At 33.3% G+C, this 20,301-nt stretch overlaps 1 protein-coding gene across 2 annotated transcripts in view; it reads right to left on the bottom strand.

The window, feature by feature from the left end:
- The window catches only part of LOC127876904 (high affinity cAMP-specific and IBMX-insensitive 3',5'-cyclic phosphodiesterase 8B-like), a 406,208-nt gene that overhangs the window by 244,946 nt on the left and 140,961 nt on the right, over positions 1-20,301 (bottom strand). For both annotated transcript variants that reach the window (XM_052422410.1, XM_052422409.1), the window contains exon 20: positions 14,606-20,254. In XM_052422410.1, the coding sequence (XP_052278370.1) occupies positions 20,043-20,254 (212 nt within the window). In that variant the 3' untranslated portion in view covers positions 14,606-20,042. The remainder of the gene's footprint in view (positions 1-14,605; positions 20,255-20,301) is intronic.

The following is a 20,301-nucleotide window of genomic DNA, read 5'->3' as shown; positions in this document are numbered from 1 at the left end:
ACAATTGAAAGTTATCATCATATCCATACCAACGTGTTTATGAATATTAACTCGCTCAGAATATTTTATAGCTTTTAATTTATATCAGGTGACAATATGTTGCTCTCATCAATTTTTAGCCAGCTTTGTTAGATTGAGGTAATGGCCATTCTAGAAGGAAAAATAAAGAGAAAGTTACCGACTATAACTTTAAATTCATCGGCGATTCTCTAGGTCTTTGACCAATCTTGATAAGCTTGGATATAGCAAGCTTGTATCGAGAGTTTGGAGACCTCGCTTAAAGTGATATTATGGGCATTTTTCACTGTTGAATTGAGCTGAAAAGAATTAACAGGTCAAAAGAGTAAGTTAAAATGTGGGTTACTGACCAATTATCTGCAACTCATCTTGCTACCAGTTGTTTATAAAAATATATTTTATATTATATATATTACGTGACCCACCCAGTCCTGTAGCCGAATGATCCGTAAAACAAAATGGTGTCTTTGTGGGTATAAACGAATCTTCACTAAAACTAAATTATTAGTTCACAATGTACATGCGTGATCATTTGTCAACACAAGTACGGTTGATATTCAAATGCATTATTTTTCTCTTTGCGAGATATTGTTCTAGTATGTTGATGCTGCATTAACAAATATAAGTGTATATGAAGGGAAAACACCAACAATAAACAATGGTTGCGATAGACACCTATAAACTGTTAGATGCCCATATATCACTTTAACATTGTATGTTTCTGGGCATGTTGGGTCAAGGTCACTGTTGCTTAAAACTAGAACAAATGCGGTATAGATACCAAGATGAATGTTCGGTGAATGTGTGCAGACATTTTTGTGTGCCAGTTCCTAGCATGTGATTTCATGGTTACCAGGAAGGTCAAAATCTGGGTCACTGATACTTTAACCCATTTTTCCTAGCGTCTAGAAAAATGGCCCTGGCAAACAGTTTAGACCCAGATGAGAAGCCGCATCATACGGCATCTCATCAGGGTCTGTGCTGTTTGCTTAAAGGAATTCTATAAGAAATTTTATAAATATAGAAATAACTATACTAGGCATCCCTAATTTTGGACATAAATTTCTAAATTGGATCATTTATTTCCAAAATTAGTGATGTCTAGTATATTATATTTCTATATTTTGAATATTTCAACAGAAATTACAGACTTTATAAGCAAACAGCGCAGACCCTGATGAGACGCCACATCATGCGGCGTCTCATCTGGGATTTCGCTGTTTGCCAAGGCCTTTTTTCTAGACGCCAGGCATAAATGGGTTAAAAAATGATTTCCCTGAACCAAAATTTCCATAAAAGCAGAAAGTGTTGTCCCTGATTAGCCTGTGCTTTCTGCACTGCTTATCTGGGACAACCACTTTACGCACTTGCATACGACCTGAGTTATCCCAGAACAAGATCTAATGCATTATCAAACAACAATGGGCACACAATATCTAACAACTTACAAAAAATATTAGATACCAAAAGATTCTTAATGATGTATTTATAGCACTGGTACCAGATACAGTCCCCCTGTAGTGATATCAGGACAGTCTGCAATCATGAAATCTAACCATAGGGCACATGGATCTGCTGCATTTTGGTGCAGATATGTAAATACAGCAGATAACCAAGTTGATGTGAAGGAAAAACTTGAAAAATCTTAACTGGCAGGAATGTGCAGCCAGATCTGTTGCATGGTAGATCATGTGCAAAATCGCTTTAATAGAATATGTGTAAGTTATATCTGTATATCAGATCATTTAAAACACTCCTGTTGCAATGTTCCAAAGTATATTATTACAGAGAGATTTTCCAAAGCATTTCTGGCCCAAGCCCCCTCAAATCTGAAATTCTGCATCTGTCCCAGTATATGGGATAACAATCATAATTGAGGTGCAATCAATTGATGTCTCAAACTGTCTGGTAATATCACAGGAAACAAGTGCTGAAGGCTGTAATTAATGCAGAGCAGTACAATTTTGCATGGTTTCACTTGGTAATTGTCACTCCATTATGATTCCTCAATAGTCAATCGCTCAACACAGGAGACATAACTGTGATGATGTTTACAGGGATTTGCAATGTTAAAGTGATCTTGTTGATATGTTTTGTATTTAAAATTGAAGAAAAGATACATTATATTTTGATTAAGTCATAGAATGGTTTTGTCTATTGATTTCTTTTTCCAATTAGATTTTAAAGATACGTTTATCTGAGTGGGTTGGCATTATTAGGTACTAATTGATTGTGTCTTGGAGTGCTTGTTGAATTGTTTCAACAAATACATTTATTACTTGTAGGCATTGTTTACTCATGGTTAAGTCATTTCATTATTTTACAATATTCATGCACATTGAAGTGTCTAAATTTATACTTCATTGTTTAGTTTCATCACACATTTTAGCTGGTTTGAGTATGTCCTGGCATTGATAGGTTTAGAATTATAGAAATAAGATTTTTTAAACCTTTTAATTTAAAACATGAGGTATGATAATGTAATCCATTTTTATAGCTTTAATTTAAAACTTTGTTTGCATTTAAGTTTGTGTTTTAATTATGTTTGAATTGTATGAACATCAAACAATATTCAATAAGATGCACAGCATAGATTGCTATTGTAGACAAATCACTTAACCCTTTCCCACTCGATCAGAAGCAAAGTGAAAATTGCAAGGTGCAAACAGCATAAACCAGAACAGCCTGCGAGTAACTCACCTTCTGTTCAGGTTTTATGCTGTTTGCTGCTCATCAGTATCAAAGGGTTGAAAAAAAAAGCCTTTAAAAAACTTGAATCTATTAAGAAAGGCCTTTCATTAAAATTAACTTTCTAAGACACAACAAATGCATCAAAATATGTATCTATGTGGTAAAGGATTAAATATCAAATTCATATGTGCTTAATGTTTTAGTTTAAACATATTTATTTCTTATGGCATGTACAATATATACAGATGTTACACAATATAAGCAGAAAAGGATTGAAACTAAAGAAGCAAGTTCTTATATAGTTTAATGTTTTGATTAAGTAATGAAAAAGTCTCTGCTTATTTCTGTCATTACCTCTTGATTAATTTCAGTGAACCTAACAAGACTAAGTTGATAAGTCTGATCCAGCCAGATATCGGTGGAATGTTGCCGCGCAGTCTAGTTGACAGTGCAATCCCTGGCTCAATGACGACGTTCTTCTCCGAACTGAAGGAAGCCTTGAAGAAAGATGGCATCATGAACAACGGCAGTTGAATATAGCCCCCCCAGCATAGTCCTAAATCAAGCGGTTTCCATGACAAAATAATTATACTTATTTGGGTGTTGTTATGCTGTTGCTATGGCAGCAGACTATTGGTGTTGTGTTGAGATGCTGTTATGTGAGTGATTTGTGTAAGTTTTCCGTAGTCAGCCATATTTTGTAAATCCAGTTGAATGAATTCAGATTGGGACTGACCAAGATCTCTTTCTTTTCTTAAGCCAAAAGTGTCTATATTTATGTACCTATTGTTGTTTATTTATGATATCATGTGTTGATAAAATGTGTTTTTTTATATCATGTTAGCTTTAAAGAGTACAAATATGTTGAAAATCACTGGTTATTTGTAATTTTCTCCTATAGAGGGGATTTTTCAAGTATCAATACGAATCAAATAATTGTTTTTGTTAAATTTTAGTTTGAACTATAGTTTGAATACTTAGCATTTAGCATTAAATACACTTTTATATTATGGTTGTAAACGAAAAGAAAAAAATATTGGTGTTGAACTTGTTTTTTATTATTATTTCATTTTTGAAACTTTTAGCGTTTTTGGAAAGATGTGCCAATTTTCCTTCAAAATCCTATTTAAATGCACTTAAATTAAGTATGGACTGAAATTTATGACACATAATTCTAAGGGAGCCTACTTAGTATAATATACCAGACAATTTAGTTGCTTCCCTTTACTGCAGTTGTTTGTCTGAACTGTTTTTTGATTGTAGGTTAGTAATTTAACCATTGTTACTATTAAACATTTAAATATTCTTGAACGATAATACTGGTTCATTAGATTATCAGACAATTATATATAAGTGTCATATTTTTATTTTTGACTCTACCCATGTGAATGAACACTAATTAACACTTATTAAATCTTTCAAATTTTTATTGAAATTAAAAGTGCTTGATAAATTATCACAATGTTAAATTTTAAAACATGTTTTCTGAATATTCAGATGTTAATACTCTCACATTCTTGCAAAGCAATCTGCACTTCAAGAAAAAATGAAAATCAAAATTTTACAAATTATTATTTAACTTTATTTTGTCTTTTGTATGTATTCCATGTCATTTGTGTGTTTATTGATAATTTTGTTGAGCTTTATTTGTATAACACAGTTTGTTTTGTACAGAATTGTTACAAAAATGAAAAATCAAAGTACACAATGTTCATGAGTACCTTTGACTTAAACTGTTAGATTTATGACAAGGGGGCCAAATGTCTGAACTGTTAGATTTATGACAAGGGGGCCAAAAGTTTGAAGTTGCTCACCTGAGATAAGAAATAACTGATCTGTTTAAACTTATTTTGACAAATTTGAAGAGCTTCATGGAATTTCACCTGGATATCATAAAAAATGGATTCTGAGCAAGTTTTACGATGATTGGGCAAAAAATGTGGCCTCAATAGCGCAAGCTTTTCAATTAATTTGAGCGAGCAACCATTTTGTTTACACCATGTGCCTCAGTTTTGAGAGTGTCAACAAGTTTTTGTACTGTATTTTGACTTAGTAATCTATTATGTTACCCTAAATTACCTAGTTCCAACTTCAGGTGAGATGTCATTGGGGCAAATCTCCTGACCATTTTTTTAAAGATTAGGTGAAACAATTGGCCTCGAGCTTTCACAAGCTTTTTCTTTAATTTGACAAAATGACCAACAATTTTATTCCATGGGACCCAATTTCTTACTTGGCAGAGATATTGGGACAACTATTTGACTGAAAAGGAAATCACACAAAAATTACCACGAGCAGGTGGTGCTCAGGTGCGCTAAAACAAACTGTGTTTGTATTTGTGTCTTGCTCTGTTAAAATTGGGTTTAATGCATGTGCGTAAAGTGTCCTCCCAGATTAGCCTGTGCAGTCCGCACAGGCTAATCAGGGATGACACTTTCCGCTTTAATGGTATTTTTCGTTTAAAGAAAGACCCTTTTTACCAAAAATCTAGTTTAAGCGGAAAGTGTTGTCCCTGATTAGCCTGTGCGGACTGCACAGGCTAATCTGGGACGACACTTTACGCACATGCATTATGCCCAGTATTCTCAGAACAAGACACATTTAAGAGTTTTCTCTGCATTGTGCAATATTTAGCATGGTAATTTATCGTTTAGTGTCTCTCTTGGCACAAGTAATTATATTGGTCACATAAGGTTCTTTAAGTTTATTATGCTTTAATGATGTTGCATGAATTATAATTGCATTTGTTATCGAAGACACATAGTAGAAACTGGTTTTGTAATATATTTTCCTTTATGTTACTCACATAAGTGAAAGTAAAACCTGTTTGAATGATACAGATACAAAAATCAAACGGTCTTCAAGGGTTTTTATTTGTTAAACATGAAATATGCAAGGCAAGATATTAACTCAGAGTAAAATGCACTAAAAAGGAGTGCTATTGTCCTACTTCTTATTAGGACAACAATACAATCAACAAACATCATGTTGACATTTGTCTTCCTATTGAACTAAATTGGTATGCCTCCATTCAACAAAGGCAGTTAATAGCAGTTGCACTGTCCATCTGAAAGTCTGTCAAATGTATTTTTAAACATGTATTTTTAATCAAAATATCCTGTCTCAGCCATTACTTGTCCATATATTCATGGATTTTAACATTTCCGATTCAGAATCAAAGTGAAAATGGCTATGTGCAAACAGCATAAAACCATAACAGCCTGCGAGTAACTTGCAAATCTGTTTAGGTTTTATGCTGTTAGCTGCTCACCTGTATCTAACGGTTGGAAATGAAGCCTTGAAAACTTGAATCTAGAAAGAAAGGTCTTTAGTTAAATTTAACTTTCTAAGGGACAACATGTCATATACATAAAAAAAACACATATCTAAGTGGTAAAGGGTTAAAGTACTTTGGCACAACTATCCACCATCATAAGACAACTTGTTGAGTGGAATACTCGTCTCCCTACCTCAAAGGTCAAGGTTAGAGGTTAAAGGTATTATTTGGCCATATCACAGCATGACAATGTCATAAATATAACTTTAATATATTTAGATGGAATTTAAAATAACTGGTTTCATATGCAATCCATAATAAGGCAATATGTCCCGTGTAAAACTGGCCTGCCTATCTTGAAAGTAAAGGTCAAACTTTAAGTGTTCAACTCTAAAATTTTCGCTTAAAACAGCTTGTCTGGACTGTTAACTTTTTATTGTTCATGTATCATGCAATTTTAAGATATCATAAATAACTACCATGAAGAGACAAAGTATACTTGAAAGATTGCACTTACAGATGGAAAGTTGAATGTGAACATAAACAACTTGTGTTTTTTTTGCCTAAGTGTAGTTTTGAGACAAAAGTGCAATATGGGGGCATCTGTACCCTACTATGAACACACGTCTTGTTCACTTATACTTTGTTAGATATTAGTTAAAGTACTGGATTTGTTTTGCTGCTATTGTGTTGTATAACCATATATGTTGATATCTACAAGAGACAAGCTGTGATCCCTGTGTGGTGATACAGTGCAGGGGATGCATGGTTGCTATACAACAGTACTTTAATATACCGTAATTACTCTATGTTTTCAGACACTCTAAGTTTTCGGACACCCTTTTTTTAGCAAAAATAATTATTTTTCGTGACTCTTAATTTTCGGACACACAAGTTTTCATCCATAATTAATGTCTCTAAGTTTCCGGACAGTATATTTTACAGCGCTATTTTACCAAATTTCGGTCCTGTTTTCGATATCTAATGACACTTCGATCATGGGGTTTTACAACCAGATGAACATCATAAAACATGGCAGGTGCATGCCTGAGGGAAATGGACCATTTTATTTGCGTTATTGGATAAATGACCCGGTAAACTGTTATTTAACAATGGTTTTGCCCAATAGCATAAGCATTATGACAATTACCAGGGCTAGTGCCAATTAACAGTTCAATTATCTACTGCAATGGTACTACCCCTTCTTGAAGGTGTTAGACAACAACTATTGGAAATTAACAAACAAAGAAAAATTCATAGTTTGCTTTTTTATTGCGTTAATTACAGGGTCATACTACAAGTACGGTACATCACATGCTCATCTTTGAACTCGTTGGTCAAAGTACAACCTTGTAGTAACTTTCTGTCAAATAAATTAAGCATCTAAAATTATTTAAAATGCAGTGCTAACATATATAACTGTATTTAATACTATATGACATGGTATTTTTTCAAGCGCGTGCTATTACCGGTAGTCGTTGATACAATTGACGCTTTTTTCGGACACTTCAATTTTCGACTCTAAGTTTTCGAACACCTGTATTTTGTGAATATTTTTCGTTTCTAAGTTTTCAGACACGACAAAAAATGATTATTTATTACCTTCCGAAAACATAGAGTAATTACGGTACATGAATTTACCCATATGGAATACCTGTGTGCCCGCAGAGAAAATATGTAAAAAATATGTCAATATAAATATAAATATATATAAAGTTGTTGACCATTTAAAAGTACATGTATCAGCTTACAATGTAGCTTTGTAGAATATAATTAACTTCAAGGTGAACACTATGTGCTATGTCTTACTGATGCTATTCATTCTTTAATATACTATTCATTCTCTTGGTTAAATCAAATAGTTTTTTTCTATTTCAATATAGATTATGTATTGTTATTGTTATTATTATGGAAGTTTGGAGACGAACTACAACAATCCATTGTTATTCTATTCTGTGATGGAATTCTGGCCAGATTTCTTTGTTTTGTATTTATTGACGTTTTGTAGTATAGTGACTTGCCATTTGTATTTACATTTGATTGTTTTTTAAGTATTACATGTGAACAATCGTGATGTTAAAAATTGAATATTTGAAATTTCATTATTTCATCCAATAGAACAAACATAATATCCTTTTAATGTTCTAAGTATTTAAATGTGCTGTATATTTTGATTCTTAATGTATAAGTACATAAAATACTATGTTTTAAGATATAGTGCATAGTATGTGATTGAAATACATTTCCAAATACACATTGACTTTATATTATACGCAGGTTTAAAACAAATACAAAAGCAGCCAACACTTACAGAAAAGCTTCTGCAATAAAAATATTATCAATAATTCAACTTTGCTTTGAAAATTGGTTAGTACTTAATGATCCATTGATTTTGTATGAAGGATTTGCTTGTTAAATGTTTTTTTTTATGGAAACTTTGATGGTTTTGTATTTGCTTCTGTGAGTCTTGAACGGAATAAACATGTTTTGCAAGTTATTTGTTACTTTTTATGCATTTACCAGTACATTTTGAATGACTTTATGCCTTATAAGTTTTCAAAAGGAACTTGTATACAGAGAGTGATAATAAGACCTCAATGCTGTTGAAAACAGAGGAAAAACTGACAAAACAAACAAAACACATTTTCTGTCAATACAAATATTCTGAGGAGTGCTTTGTTAACTGTAGCTCATTTGAGTGGCTATTATCTGAATCTTGCCTCCCAATGAAGTATATACATGAACATCTTGAAATGAAATCATTATTTTGCAACACAATTTCATACTATTTTAATATAACTTGTGGAAATCAATTACAGAGCTGACTGAGAGTACATTTTGTAGGCTATGTTTGTACACCCCACTTACCCACATGTTAGAATCAATTTTTATTTTCATGCTTAAATTGTACATGTCACTTTGGTATGTCATTTTCAGAATCCTATAAATTTTTGCCCATACAGATTTTGTTACCTGTGACATTATCTTAATCAAAGCGCTGAAGGCACTGAATTTGTTCGCTATTGCATAATTTAAGACGCATTTCATTTTTCAAAATTAATCGCAAGTTTGAAATGAACACACGCTATTCACATTTATGAAGAGTGTGTCATAACGCACGGGTCAAGCTTTGTGTGCACTTTTTATCATCCTATTTATTTCATAGAGATAACTTAGACAAAGTTAAAACAACATGGCCTTTTTTGGACGTTCTGAAAGCATAGAAAGAATTATGAAAATGGCAGTGAGAACTGAATATAAAGACAATTTGCATTCACCATCATATTAAATGAATATTGTTGGAATATCGAATACCTATCTCACTAAGAATATAATTTCATGATGAAAATTCACTTTACAAAACTTTTGATTTTTGACACCATATACAAATTCAAAGTATACAAGATGATCATTGATGAAAATAAATAAATAATAAATCTGCGAGCAATACTTTTTACTCACGAATTAGGTAGTCATGAAGACACCCCTGTTGACCCGTACATTGTTGTTTATGCATTACTTGTAACCCTAGCAGTTCACACGGTGTCAACAACTCTTACCTAAACATAGGTATAGAGCACTCATGCGCTTTTTCGGCGCAGCTGTTTTACTCAGCTTTTCATCTTAATGACTTTTACATAACGCCAGCAGACACGCATAAATATTTTGGAGTATTTGATAGGCTGATTCGAGATAAAACCTCTGAACTTTGGCTACATCACTGTGTCTGTGCTCAGCGCAAAGGATGTAGCACTGTTCAGTGTAAGGACTTCCGGACTACTCTTTGTTCAAACGACACAAATTGTGGCCCAGTAACAATTACGCGTTAAAATCTATTTCACAGAATTTCAGTTTTGCTTTCAAGATGAGAAAACAATCATGACCAAAATAGCATAGTGTCACGATAAGAAGAAAATCGTTCAATTATCCAACCACAATGTTTGCCATACTCCTTCAGCACGTCTGGAAATCGTTCATGAACATCTGGATTGGCTGCCTTTATTTACAAGTTTGCTATTTTAAATTAAATTTTGTATTGAAAAGCATTGTGCTTAAATGTGCCATTTACAATTCGCAATGAGATTTTTAATGACCCTCGTCATACGAAAATGGGTCTTATTCCATATTCACCCATCATATATATATGTATAGCCCACTCAGCCTGCTCATCCCTCAGTCTGCTCAGGAGATACATAATGAGACCATAACATATTGAGTGACTTTATAGCAAACAGCAAAGCCTCTGACCTGACTGCGCAAATGCACATGTTGAGTTGCAGAAACGCTGGTCGAAACGCATAAGATCCTTTTTCACACCGCTATGAAAGTGTGATTTAAATGTGTCTAAAGAAAACTGCGTTTAAATCGAACATTAACATAGTTACGATATATTTCAATAGTGAAGAAATATACTCATAATACGGCATGTAAAGACACATATGATGTGAACTCCTGTAGTATATTTTTTATCTTCTTACACTAATGTGTGGTTTGACACTGACAACACACATTTCATGCAGTGAGTATGCAACTTATAAGTGAAAAAAACCCACAGTAGTTAAACTTTTGTTTTTATTTTATTTAGAAAAGTAAATTGCAAACCTATTTCAAAGTCAGCGTTTACGCCGACTACATTTTAAAAAGATATTTCTTGTTCTATTTAGTAGTTTTCGGTTTTAGCGATTATAAAGCATTTTTGAGGTATTCTATAGTATACCTGTAGTAATTGCTGAACTCATGCCCAACGTTTTATAAATTGAGAACTGTGAATAACAAGCTATACTTAACCTTCTACTATTGCGTTGTTAGCACCGGTAAATACAAAAGATCATCGCTATCTGTTGAGAACAAAAGAACGTTTCCCAGAAATCCCGCTGTAGAAGCATGAACGAGGTTACGAAACAGATCATTTGTATTATATTGTTATATTCGGTTTTAGCGATTATTAAGCATTTTTGTTGTTGTCTATGGTATCCCTGATGTTATTGTTGAACTGATGTTCAACGTTTTATAAATTGGGAATATAAACAAGCATAACCTTATACAATTGCGTTGTTTTCCCAAATCTATTAATAGCCTCAGATGAACAAGCGTAACCTTATACTATTGCGTTGTTATCGCCCGTGCAATTTGACTCTTGTTTTTCAGCAGCCGCATCTATTAATAGCCTCAGACTGTGAATGGGCTTAGCAAAAATACTACGTCATGAAGATGCAGCTGAAAGCGGACTATTTTGATCATTCATAAACAATCTTAATCATTGATAAACATCTCTTCCGCGACATGTATAATACAATCATTGTTTATTGATTCTTTTCTATATAAGCTTCGTTCAAAACTATAACATTTAACACGATATTCATATAATGTTTCCATTTGTGAATGAATATAGTTGGAGAACTCAAATCTGATGTGGCAGGTAGTAGGCTCTCTGTAGATAAGCTGAACCGACTTGAAATTTTGAGTAACAACATTAGCTGGTCGCGTAAACTAAAAACAAAGTTGTAGTGATATCAACTCTTTGGCAATACTAAGAGTACAAGTTATTTATTTAACAATGCTAAAACCCCATTCATTTGCGTTATTTGACTTGAAATGGTCAACTCTTATTTTTCTCGAAATGAGGAAAAATGACTTTTGTATTGAAATTGACTAGATTTCCAGTAGGATCACCTGGCATGAATAAAACTGAGCCTGGCCCTGGAAAACAAGAAACCGTCGGAGACGGGTAATGCTCCCCAAAGTTTTTTTTTGTCACAATATTGCACTATATATTCAGATAAAAGAAAACGTCTTGAGGGCACAGTAGTTGGGGGGACAAGAATATTTTTATATAAAATTTCAAAGGGCCATAACTCTGTGAAAAATCATCCGACCAGAACCCGCTGATAATATGCACATCTCCTCTTGGTAGTGAAGCTTCCCATAAAGTTTCATTGAATTCCGGTCATTAGTTGCTGAGAAATAGCCCGAACAAAAATTGTGCACGGACGACACACAGACGGACAGACGAAGCGGCGACTTTATGCTCCCCCTAAAAAATTTTGGGGGAGAATAAAAAGGCTTAACACATAAGCGTTAAGTGCATGTCGCCCAAGTATAGCCTGTGCAGTTCACACAGGCTAATAAGGAATGACACTTTGCTCTAAGATTTTCTCTAAGAAGAGAACTTCTTTACATGAAAAATACCATTAAAGCAGAAAGTTTCGTCCCTGCTTAGCCTGTGTGGACTGGACATGCAAATCTGGAATGACACTTCACGCACATGCATTAAGCCCCAAGTGAGGCTCAACTGTGTAGCTTTGCCTCCACAAAACTGGATAAGAAGTTAACCTCGTGTAGTGAAGGGTTTTGTAAAGTAAGGGTGTGTCATTTGAATGCTATATCAAGGGATACCCAGGACACTTCATCAGAAAAAAACATCTATGAAAAGAGTGTTTATAGTTAATTATCTCGTAATATTTCATTTCTGAGCATGTGAGGACAGGAACAATGCATCATTTAGCCATTTGCATGCTGGGAAATTTGTCATCTGCTAAAATGTGGTCTGCTGAATTTCTAAAATTAGCATTTTCTTTGATTTTTTTCAAAGAATACTATCAGAATAGCAAACAGTTTGGATCCTGATCAGATGCCATGTTCTGTGGCGTCTCATCAGGATCCAAACTGTTTGCAAAGGCCTTTAATATTCGGTTCCAGCGCTGAAAGGGTTAGTCAGCAAGGCTGTAGGATTCCTTGAGGAGAAATGATTTTGTTTGAATCCCTATCCCAAACTTGTGTTCCTTTTAAATAGTAAGAGTACTCTTTGAAATGAGTATTGAGTTCGATGAAAAGAAAAATATTGAAAGAGAAAATAATTTTTGTGTAACTCGTTACACATTTAACAAGCAAATTCGTTTAACTGATATCCCCCGCCAATATGTTTCTAGACACAAAAGGGTTATATTTGACACTCAAAAAAACAGTTTTTCAAGATACAAAGGGCCATAACTCCGTTATAAACAGATGGTGTACAATGCCATTTGGCGTGCATCATCCTCTTATCCATATATCCATATACTCATACCAAGTTTCAATGAAATCTGCCAAAGCACTTCCAAGAAATGGCTCCGGACACACACAAAAAGCATTTTTTCAAGATACTAAGGGCCATAACTCCGTTATTTACATATGGTATACAATGCCATTTGGCGTGCATCATCCTCTTATCCATATATATACTCATACCAAGTTTCAATGAAATCTCCCAAAGCACTTCCAAGATATGGCTCAGGACGGACGGAAAGACGGAAGGACAACGCCAAAGCAATATCCCTCCGCCTATGGGGGGGGGGGGATAATAAATTATACATAGTAAAGATAACACTTCAAATCTGAGCATATGTCATATTGAAATATTTACTTTCAAATAAAAAAAATCTGCACATGTCACAATACTGAAACATTTATTGTAATCTGCCCGATTCCAAAATGTGCACTCCAAATCTTATCATTTTTGTTTTGGTTTTAAATCAACAAAAAAGAACACAAATAATATCAATTTTGTTTATTCAGTAACTTCACATTGAAAAATGCACAACAATGTAGTCAATATAATAACCTATAACTGATCTAATACTTCAAAAGTCATGTATACACAAATGTATCATTGGGTAGTATGAACAAAGCCAACACAAATGCTTAATTTCTCCTGGATGTAACCATGAAACATAAAGGTAAACTAGAGTACAGTATTGCCACAGTGTATAAATACCATTACAGCACCCAAGTAACCAATGGATGCAAATATAGATCACTCCAATTTTCAGTTTGGCCAAGGATTTAACGTTAATGTTTTGCAACCATGTGCGCTTGTTAAGCACTGAATTACAATCACATCATATCTGGTCAACTCAATTCTTAATTGATATATATAGAGTACTAGTATATATATTATATACGGGTCATTAAATAAAAACCTCCTTCTAGGAAAACTGGTCTTAATGAAGTCTGCACAGGCTAATCAGGGATGACAGTGTCCACCTAGACTGGATTTTCATTGATAAAATACTGAAAAATACAAATAAAGCAGAAAGTGTCGTTCCTGATTCGCCTGTGCAGATCCTAGGAACTGTGTTTCATAGTTGTAAAAATGAAACAAGGGACAAAATTGTCACAAAACCAGGTTTTCATTGTGAAAAAAAAATCTGATAAAGGGAGAAAGCTCAAACTGAACTTTTGAAATGACCAAAAAAAATTAACCCCCTTTGTAAGTTTTTTTTTTTTAAATATATTTTTAGTCGTGGCGACCTTGACATTGGAGATATTGACGTGATTCTTTCGTGGGACACACCGTCCCATGATGGTGAACAAATGTGCCAAATGATTTTAAAATCTCACAATGAATGACATAGTTATGGCCAGGACAAGCTCATTTATGGCCATTTTTGACCTTTGAACTCAAAGTGTGACCTTGACCTTGGAGATATCGACGTAATTATTTCGCGCGACACACCGTCCAATGATGGTGAACAAATGTGCCAAATGATTTTAAAATCTGACGATGAACGACATAGTTATGGCTCGGACAAGCTCATTTATGGCCATTTTTGACCTTTGAACTCAAAGTGTGACCTTGACCTTGGAGATATCGACGTAATTATTTCGCGCGACACACCGTCCAATGATGGTGAACAAATGTGCCAAATGATTTTAAAATCTGACAATGAACGACATAGTTATGGCCCGGACAAGCTTATTCCGCCAGCCTGCCAGCCAGCCAGCCCGCCAGCCAGCCAGCCCGCCCGCATTCGCCAATCTAATAACCAGTTTTTTCCTTCGGAAAACCTGGTTAAATATGTGTTTCCATAAAAATAACATTGTGTTTTTGATTTAAACACTGTTGAATTGAACCAATATCAACCAGTTGAATTAAACAAATATCAACCAATATAACATCCATTTAAGCTGTTAATTTAAAAAATGAATCTGTCTAAAATGTCTACATTACAATTAAATGTTCACTTTATAAAATTTTCCAACTGATCGCTGTAAGATAAATTCCTTAAAGAGAAAAATATAAAAGCATCCTTTCAAAATTAGTTTGAAGTTATTTAACAAATGTTTGATGGGGTAAATTCCAAAAACGTTCCTATCTTAATAATGTTTTTCAAAACATGACATACTGTATTACCAGTAAGTGTTAGTTCATATGTATCACAATATCCAGGGACACAAAATACGTGTACTAGGCAGACATATATTAACTTTGCAAGCAATATCTTTTGGCTTGAAATAAATAATGACTGTTTTTATGTTCAATAAGTTATATATAGCATAACGCTCCTATAAGAATTGCTTCTCTTTTGTTATTAAAGACCAAGTTTTTACAATACAAATGGGATTATTCAACATAGAAAAACATTGCATTCCAGGCAAATATTGCTTTGACAAAAAATCAAATTAAATAATTGTGTTGAGAATCTCAACAGTTTTGGAATAATCCACGGACAAGAATCCATATGTACAAAAAGCGCAACCCTTTTTATGCTTGTTATATTGAAGTAATTATAGTTGTTACGGAAGCTTATTATTAAAGGATTTCAGATAAGTGGTCATGGTTTGTTTCCCCAGATTAGCGTTTTTTCCTCCAAAGTTTAGCATATCCCAGAGTAAGTCAAATGCTTACAAGGCAATATTAAATATCAAGAATAAATATCTCATTAGTACTAGACAAGTCTACAAGCACATCAAGTAGTAATTGTTGCTGTTCATGGTGACAAACAGCATGCAAATGAAAATCTCTTCCTGTTAAAGCAGCGTGCACTTCCTTTCAGAAAATTATTTATCCAAAATGTACCAGTAATTAAAACAAATGTAAAATGCCAATAAATATACATACATAATTATATATATCAACAGATGACACTTGAAAAAAACAGTTCATGATTTACAGCATTCTTCCAATCAATATAGTAAGGTATTTATATGTGATTCAAGGAACAAACTTCTTTGAAACTTTATTCAAAGGTGCCATAAGAATGTAAATGTAGCACATGTAATACTTCTTGTTTAACCACAAGCTAAAACTATGCCTGTCTATAATAAAGTAGATTGCAAGCAGAGGTACTACAAAGTGGCTTATAGGCGCTTTATAACATACTTGAGAAAAATATCTACATTCTATTATAATAAAAAACTTCTCATGTCACTATGTCACTACACTGTCCGCATTATTGATCTCTTGTTAAAATATACATTTAACAAATTTCAAACACACAGAAAACAGTATATTTCAAACAGTCATATATTTATGTAATAATCGATTCTCTAAAACTTTGTAGCAAAACAACATAGGTACAATTTACATGAACATTTGCCAAAAAGGGCAAAATCTGTTTTACGATTACAAACAAATACATTTTGTATATACACAAAATATACTATGTATATCAATATACTATATAATAATTATCATATGAAATATTGTACACTATGAGGTTAAATAAGGACATCACATCATAGAGTTCAACAAGTACCTCTCAGTTATAGCCATTTTATACATTTGCCCTTTCAATTTGTGCAATTTTTACCACATTTATCCCCTTCTCTTGGCCATCATACATTTTTTATAAACAATAAATGCGAGAATAAAACTGCAAATTTGAACGTACATTTGAATATACATGGAAATTACATAAAAACATTTAAACCATTAACCGCAGAGTAAGAAAATTTTACAACTGAAATAATCAGAGTCTGAAAATTCTGATTTTGTACCATCAGTTTCCATGATTTTGGTTCTCCTGTTGTATTCCTAATTTTGCTAACGTTTGAATTAATAAGGGTACTTGAAAAAAAATACTGATTACACAAATTACATAAATTACTATAAATGCTAATTTTGTTTATGGCATGTTAGAACAACATTAGTTTTTGGTAACTGGATTAAAGCTCAAGACACAATCTACAAAACAGGAATTGCAAAAAAACAATGTGCCATTGTGTAGAGCCAAATGGTTAAATACTGTTCGCAGTATGTAAATTTCTTAGGTGATATTACCTTATACACACATTTTTGAAAAAAAACAACATGTCATCAAAATTCAATCTCATTTATTTAGAATTTTTAACAGCAATTAACTTTACATAATGTCACCAATAAAGTCACCAATAAATTATTATATAAACTACAACTGTATGCATGGTTTAACAATTATCATAATAGATAAAGTTAAAGAGCAACTTTATGTCAAGTATTTTGTTTAAATATGTCCATTTAACATTCCCATTCGACAAAAACTAACATTAAAAGTTTAAACATACATATTTGTGAACACCTGCTTAAATGTTTGTTTTATTATGCCTTCCCCAAGAAATCAGCATTTGTATGTGTGTATATATGTTTTTCAAGCCAATCTATCACAGTCGAAAACTTAACACCCACATCATACAAAAATAGGTCTTATGTCATATGCAGGGCCAAGTCTGCACAACTACGTAGTATGGTCAGGAGCTACCCTGTCTACTAATTATGAAACTATAACCTTGCGTTACTTTTTAACAGACAGTGTAGCTACCGCCAAGCTGGCCGCATATGGCATTAGACCTAATTTCGCATGAAGAGGATCATATACATACTACATGATCTGAAGTTCTTAACTACCCATCTCAAGCATATGCTTAACCCATTTATGACTAGTGGACTCTCCCATTCTTCTAAATTGGATTATTTCCAAAATTAGGGATGTCAAGTATATTAATTTCTATATTTAGAACATTTCTTACAGAAATTCCTTTAAGCAAACAGCGCAGACCCTGATCTACGCTGTTTGCCAAGGCCTTTTTTCTAGACGCTAGGCATAAATAGGCAAAATCAAGAGACACATATCTGTATTGTTATTTTAAAACTTTTTTATCAATATAATTTCAATATGAAAAGAAGAAGGGTTAACAATATCTGAACAATAGGTGATAAGAGTAAACTTGTTGCCATTACTTTTAACATGTTTTAGAGCAAGATGAAAATCTTAGCACCATTTATTCAGCCCATGAAATCATGATTAGCAAAATCTTCATCACCGTCATATTGAGTACCTGAAATTCAAACCATAGCGTAACTTTTGCAAACATGTTTATTACACCATTTTTACACAAAACAATAGACACATTTTCCAGACTTAGTTTGAAAATAATCTGTTCATCTATTAACAATCTTTGCAACGCATTTCACATGTATATATTGCAAATAGGGATTTCATTAAATGATTGATTTTTTATATAAATTCTTAAACATAAATAAATGATAATGATGTAAGAAATGCCATTTTCTCCACAAAATTATTAAGACATGATAGGGTGCCAACAGCCAAAATCTGATATTGCCTAACATGTCTGTTCTTGAAATTCCCTGTTAGCATCTTGCACATTAACTTCATAATTCTCTATACATGTATTTTCTAGTTAACGCCCCTGAGGTTTTGGAAGGCGTTAAATACAGGTAAAAATTATTGCAAATATAATCATTTGACTGTGTAGCTCATTTTTCAAATATTTTAGTCAAAGATTCACAACATATTTATATCAAGCTTGTTTTCACCAATACAAGTCATTGTTGGGTATTTACATTCTCAAAGAAGGGTCTCCAATATGAATGTTAACTGCGTTTACCATCTTTTAGATGTGCGTAGATGTAATACATCCAGGAACTTTGTAGAAAAACACTTGCCACATGTTAAGTGATTCTCGTTATGATTGTTTTTCACCTCACAAAAATTAACCTTACATTTAGTCAGGTAAAAAATCATTGACACGCTAGGCAATACAGAAGTTGATTTTACCATAATTAAAAACATGATGAAATCTTTGAAGAAACTACGATACCAGAAGTCAAGCAATAATGCCATTTAACTATAAAAGTGATAATTTGCCAATTATGAACACTCATATTAACATAAATAATATAACAGGAATATTGAAATAAATAAAAAATATCCACAGAAACTTTTGTTTTTTGCATGATAACACTATCACTTAATTCTCCAGTTACAATATATATACATATTAAACTTGAAATACCAACATTCTGATAATGGTGAACACTTCAATACATGGGTATTTTGCTGGACATAAGAAATCAGCTGGCAACTTATTGAAATAGTATGTGATTCCACTTTAGAATAACAGCTTTCTGTGCAAAATGTAAATGCCGATGTAGTACCTGCAACATCCCCCTCACCCAGTATAAATGCAAACCGCTGCACTCATGTCACATGATTAACCGGCCTCTATAGCAAAACAATACAAATATGATACAACTACATCAACAGGAGACATTTTAACTGATTTGGACTGATTGCTTTTCACAACAAATATAACTATGTACAGGATTATAAAAACAAAACATCCTAAAGTTCCTGTAGTCAACAAACATAAATACTTTTATACATCATAACATTGTTATAGTATTTTACATGTAATAAAAACAGCAGTTTACTCATAACAACAACTGTACATTTCAGCACAACTGTTTTCTTTAATGTTTAAACACATTTTCAACTTGTTCCTCGCTAAATAGAGGATTCATTTTCATTGACGAAACAACAAGTAACAGTCCCAATCAGCATTCATTACATCATGCACCTGAGAAACAACAAGAAACCTCGCTACAAAGTTTGTTCCATAACAACTTTAATATCTACACATACTCATTGAAATTGTTTGGAAAAGTCAACAGTTATTACTCACATAACAAAACAAATTAGTTTCTTAACAAAAAATCTTATATATTATCCTTTCTTTGTTTTCATTATCACCCTGAGACTTATGACGCCCTTAGCAGCAGTCAGAAAACCAAAGCCCACATGACCCACTTTCCTGAACTCCTCACTCACTGGTTACCATGGTTACCAGAGTCAGTTCCTACTGAAGAAGACACCCTCACAAAATGGCCGGCTTTTCAGAGCATACTTGGGAGGACAAGCAAAAAATAGAGATCACATGACCACAGTATAGCGTCACGTGACACATCATGTGACTTTCATTTCACTAAAACTAGTATTCACTGGGCAAGTATCCCTCATGTGCTGTTGATCGAATTAGTGGCTTTGTCTTCTGTTGAAGACTTTCCTGTACTGTCACTAGACTTTCTTTGAACGTTCTCATGCTCTGCGGTTTTTTGAGCGACCTTTACTGAAAGGTCATAGTCGTGTGTGGGAGACTCTTCCTCAAGTTTCCAGAAATCATAGTTTGTTTCTAGATGTCCTTTAAGAACAGGAATATCACAGAAGTCTGAAACCGAACAATGAAGTTGAATGAACACAGTTCAAAAATGAATA

This window comes from Dreissena polymorpha, chromosome 4 (genome assembly GCF_020536995.1).
Source record: "Dreissena polymorpha isolate Duluth1 chromosome 4, UMN_Dpol_1.0, whole genome shotgun sequence".
Lineage (NCBI taxonomy): Eukaryota > Metazoa > Mollusca > Bivalvia > Myida > Dreissenidae > Dreissena > Dreissena polymorpha.
This window is presented reverse-complemented; position numbering and strand designations above follow the sequence as displayed.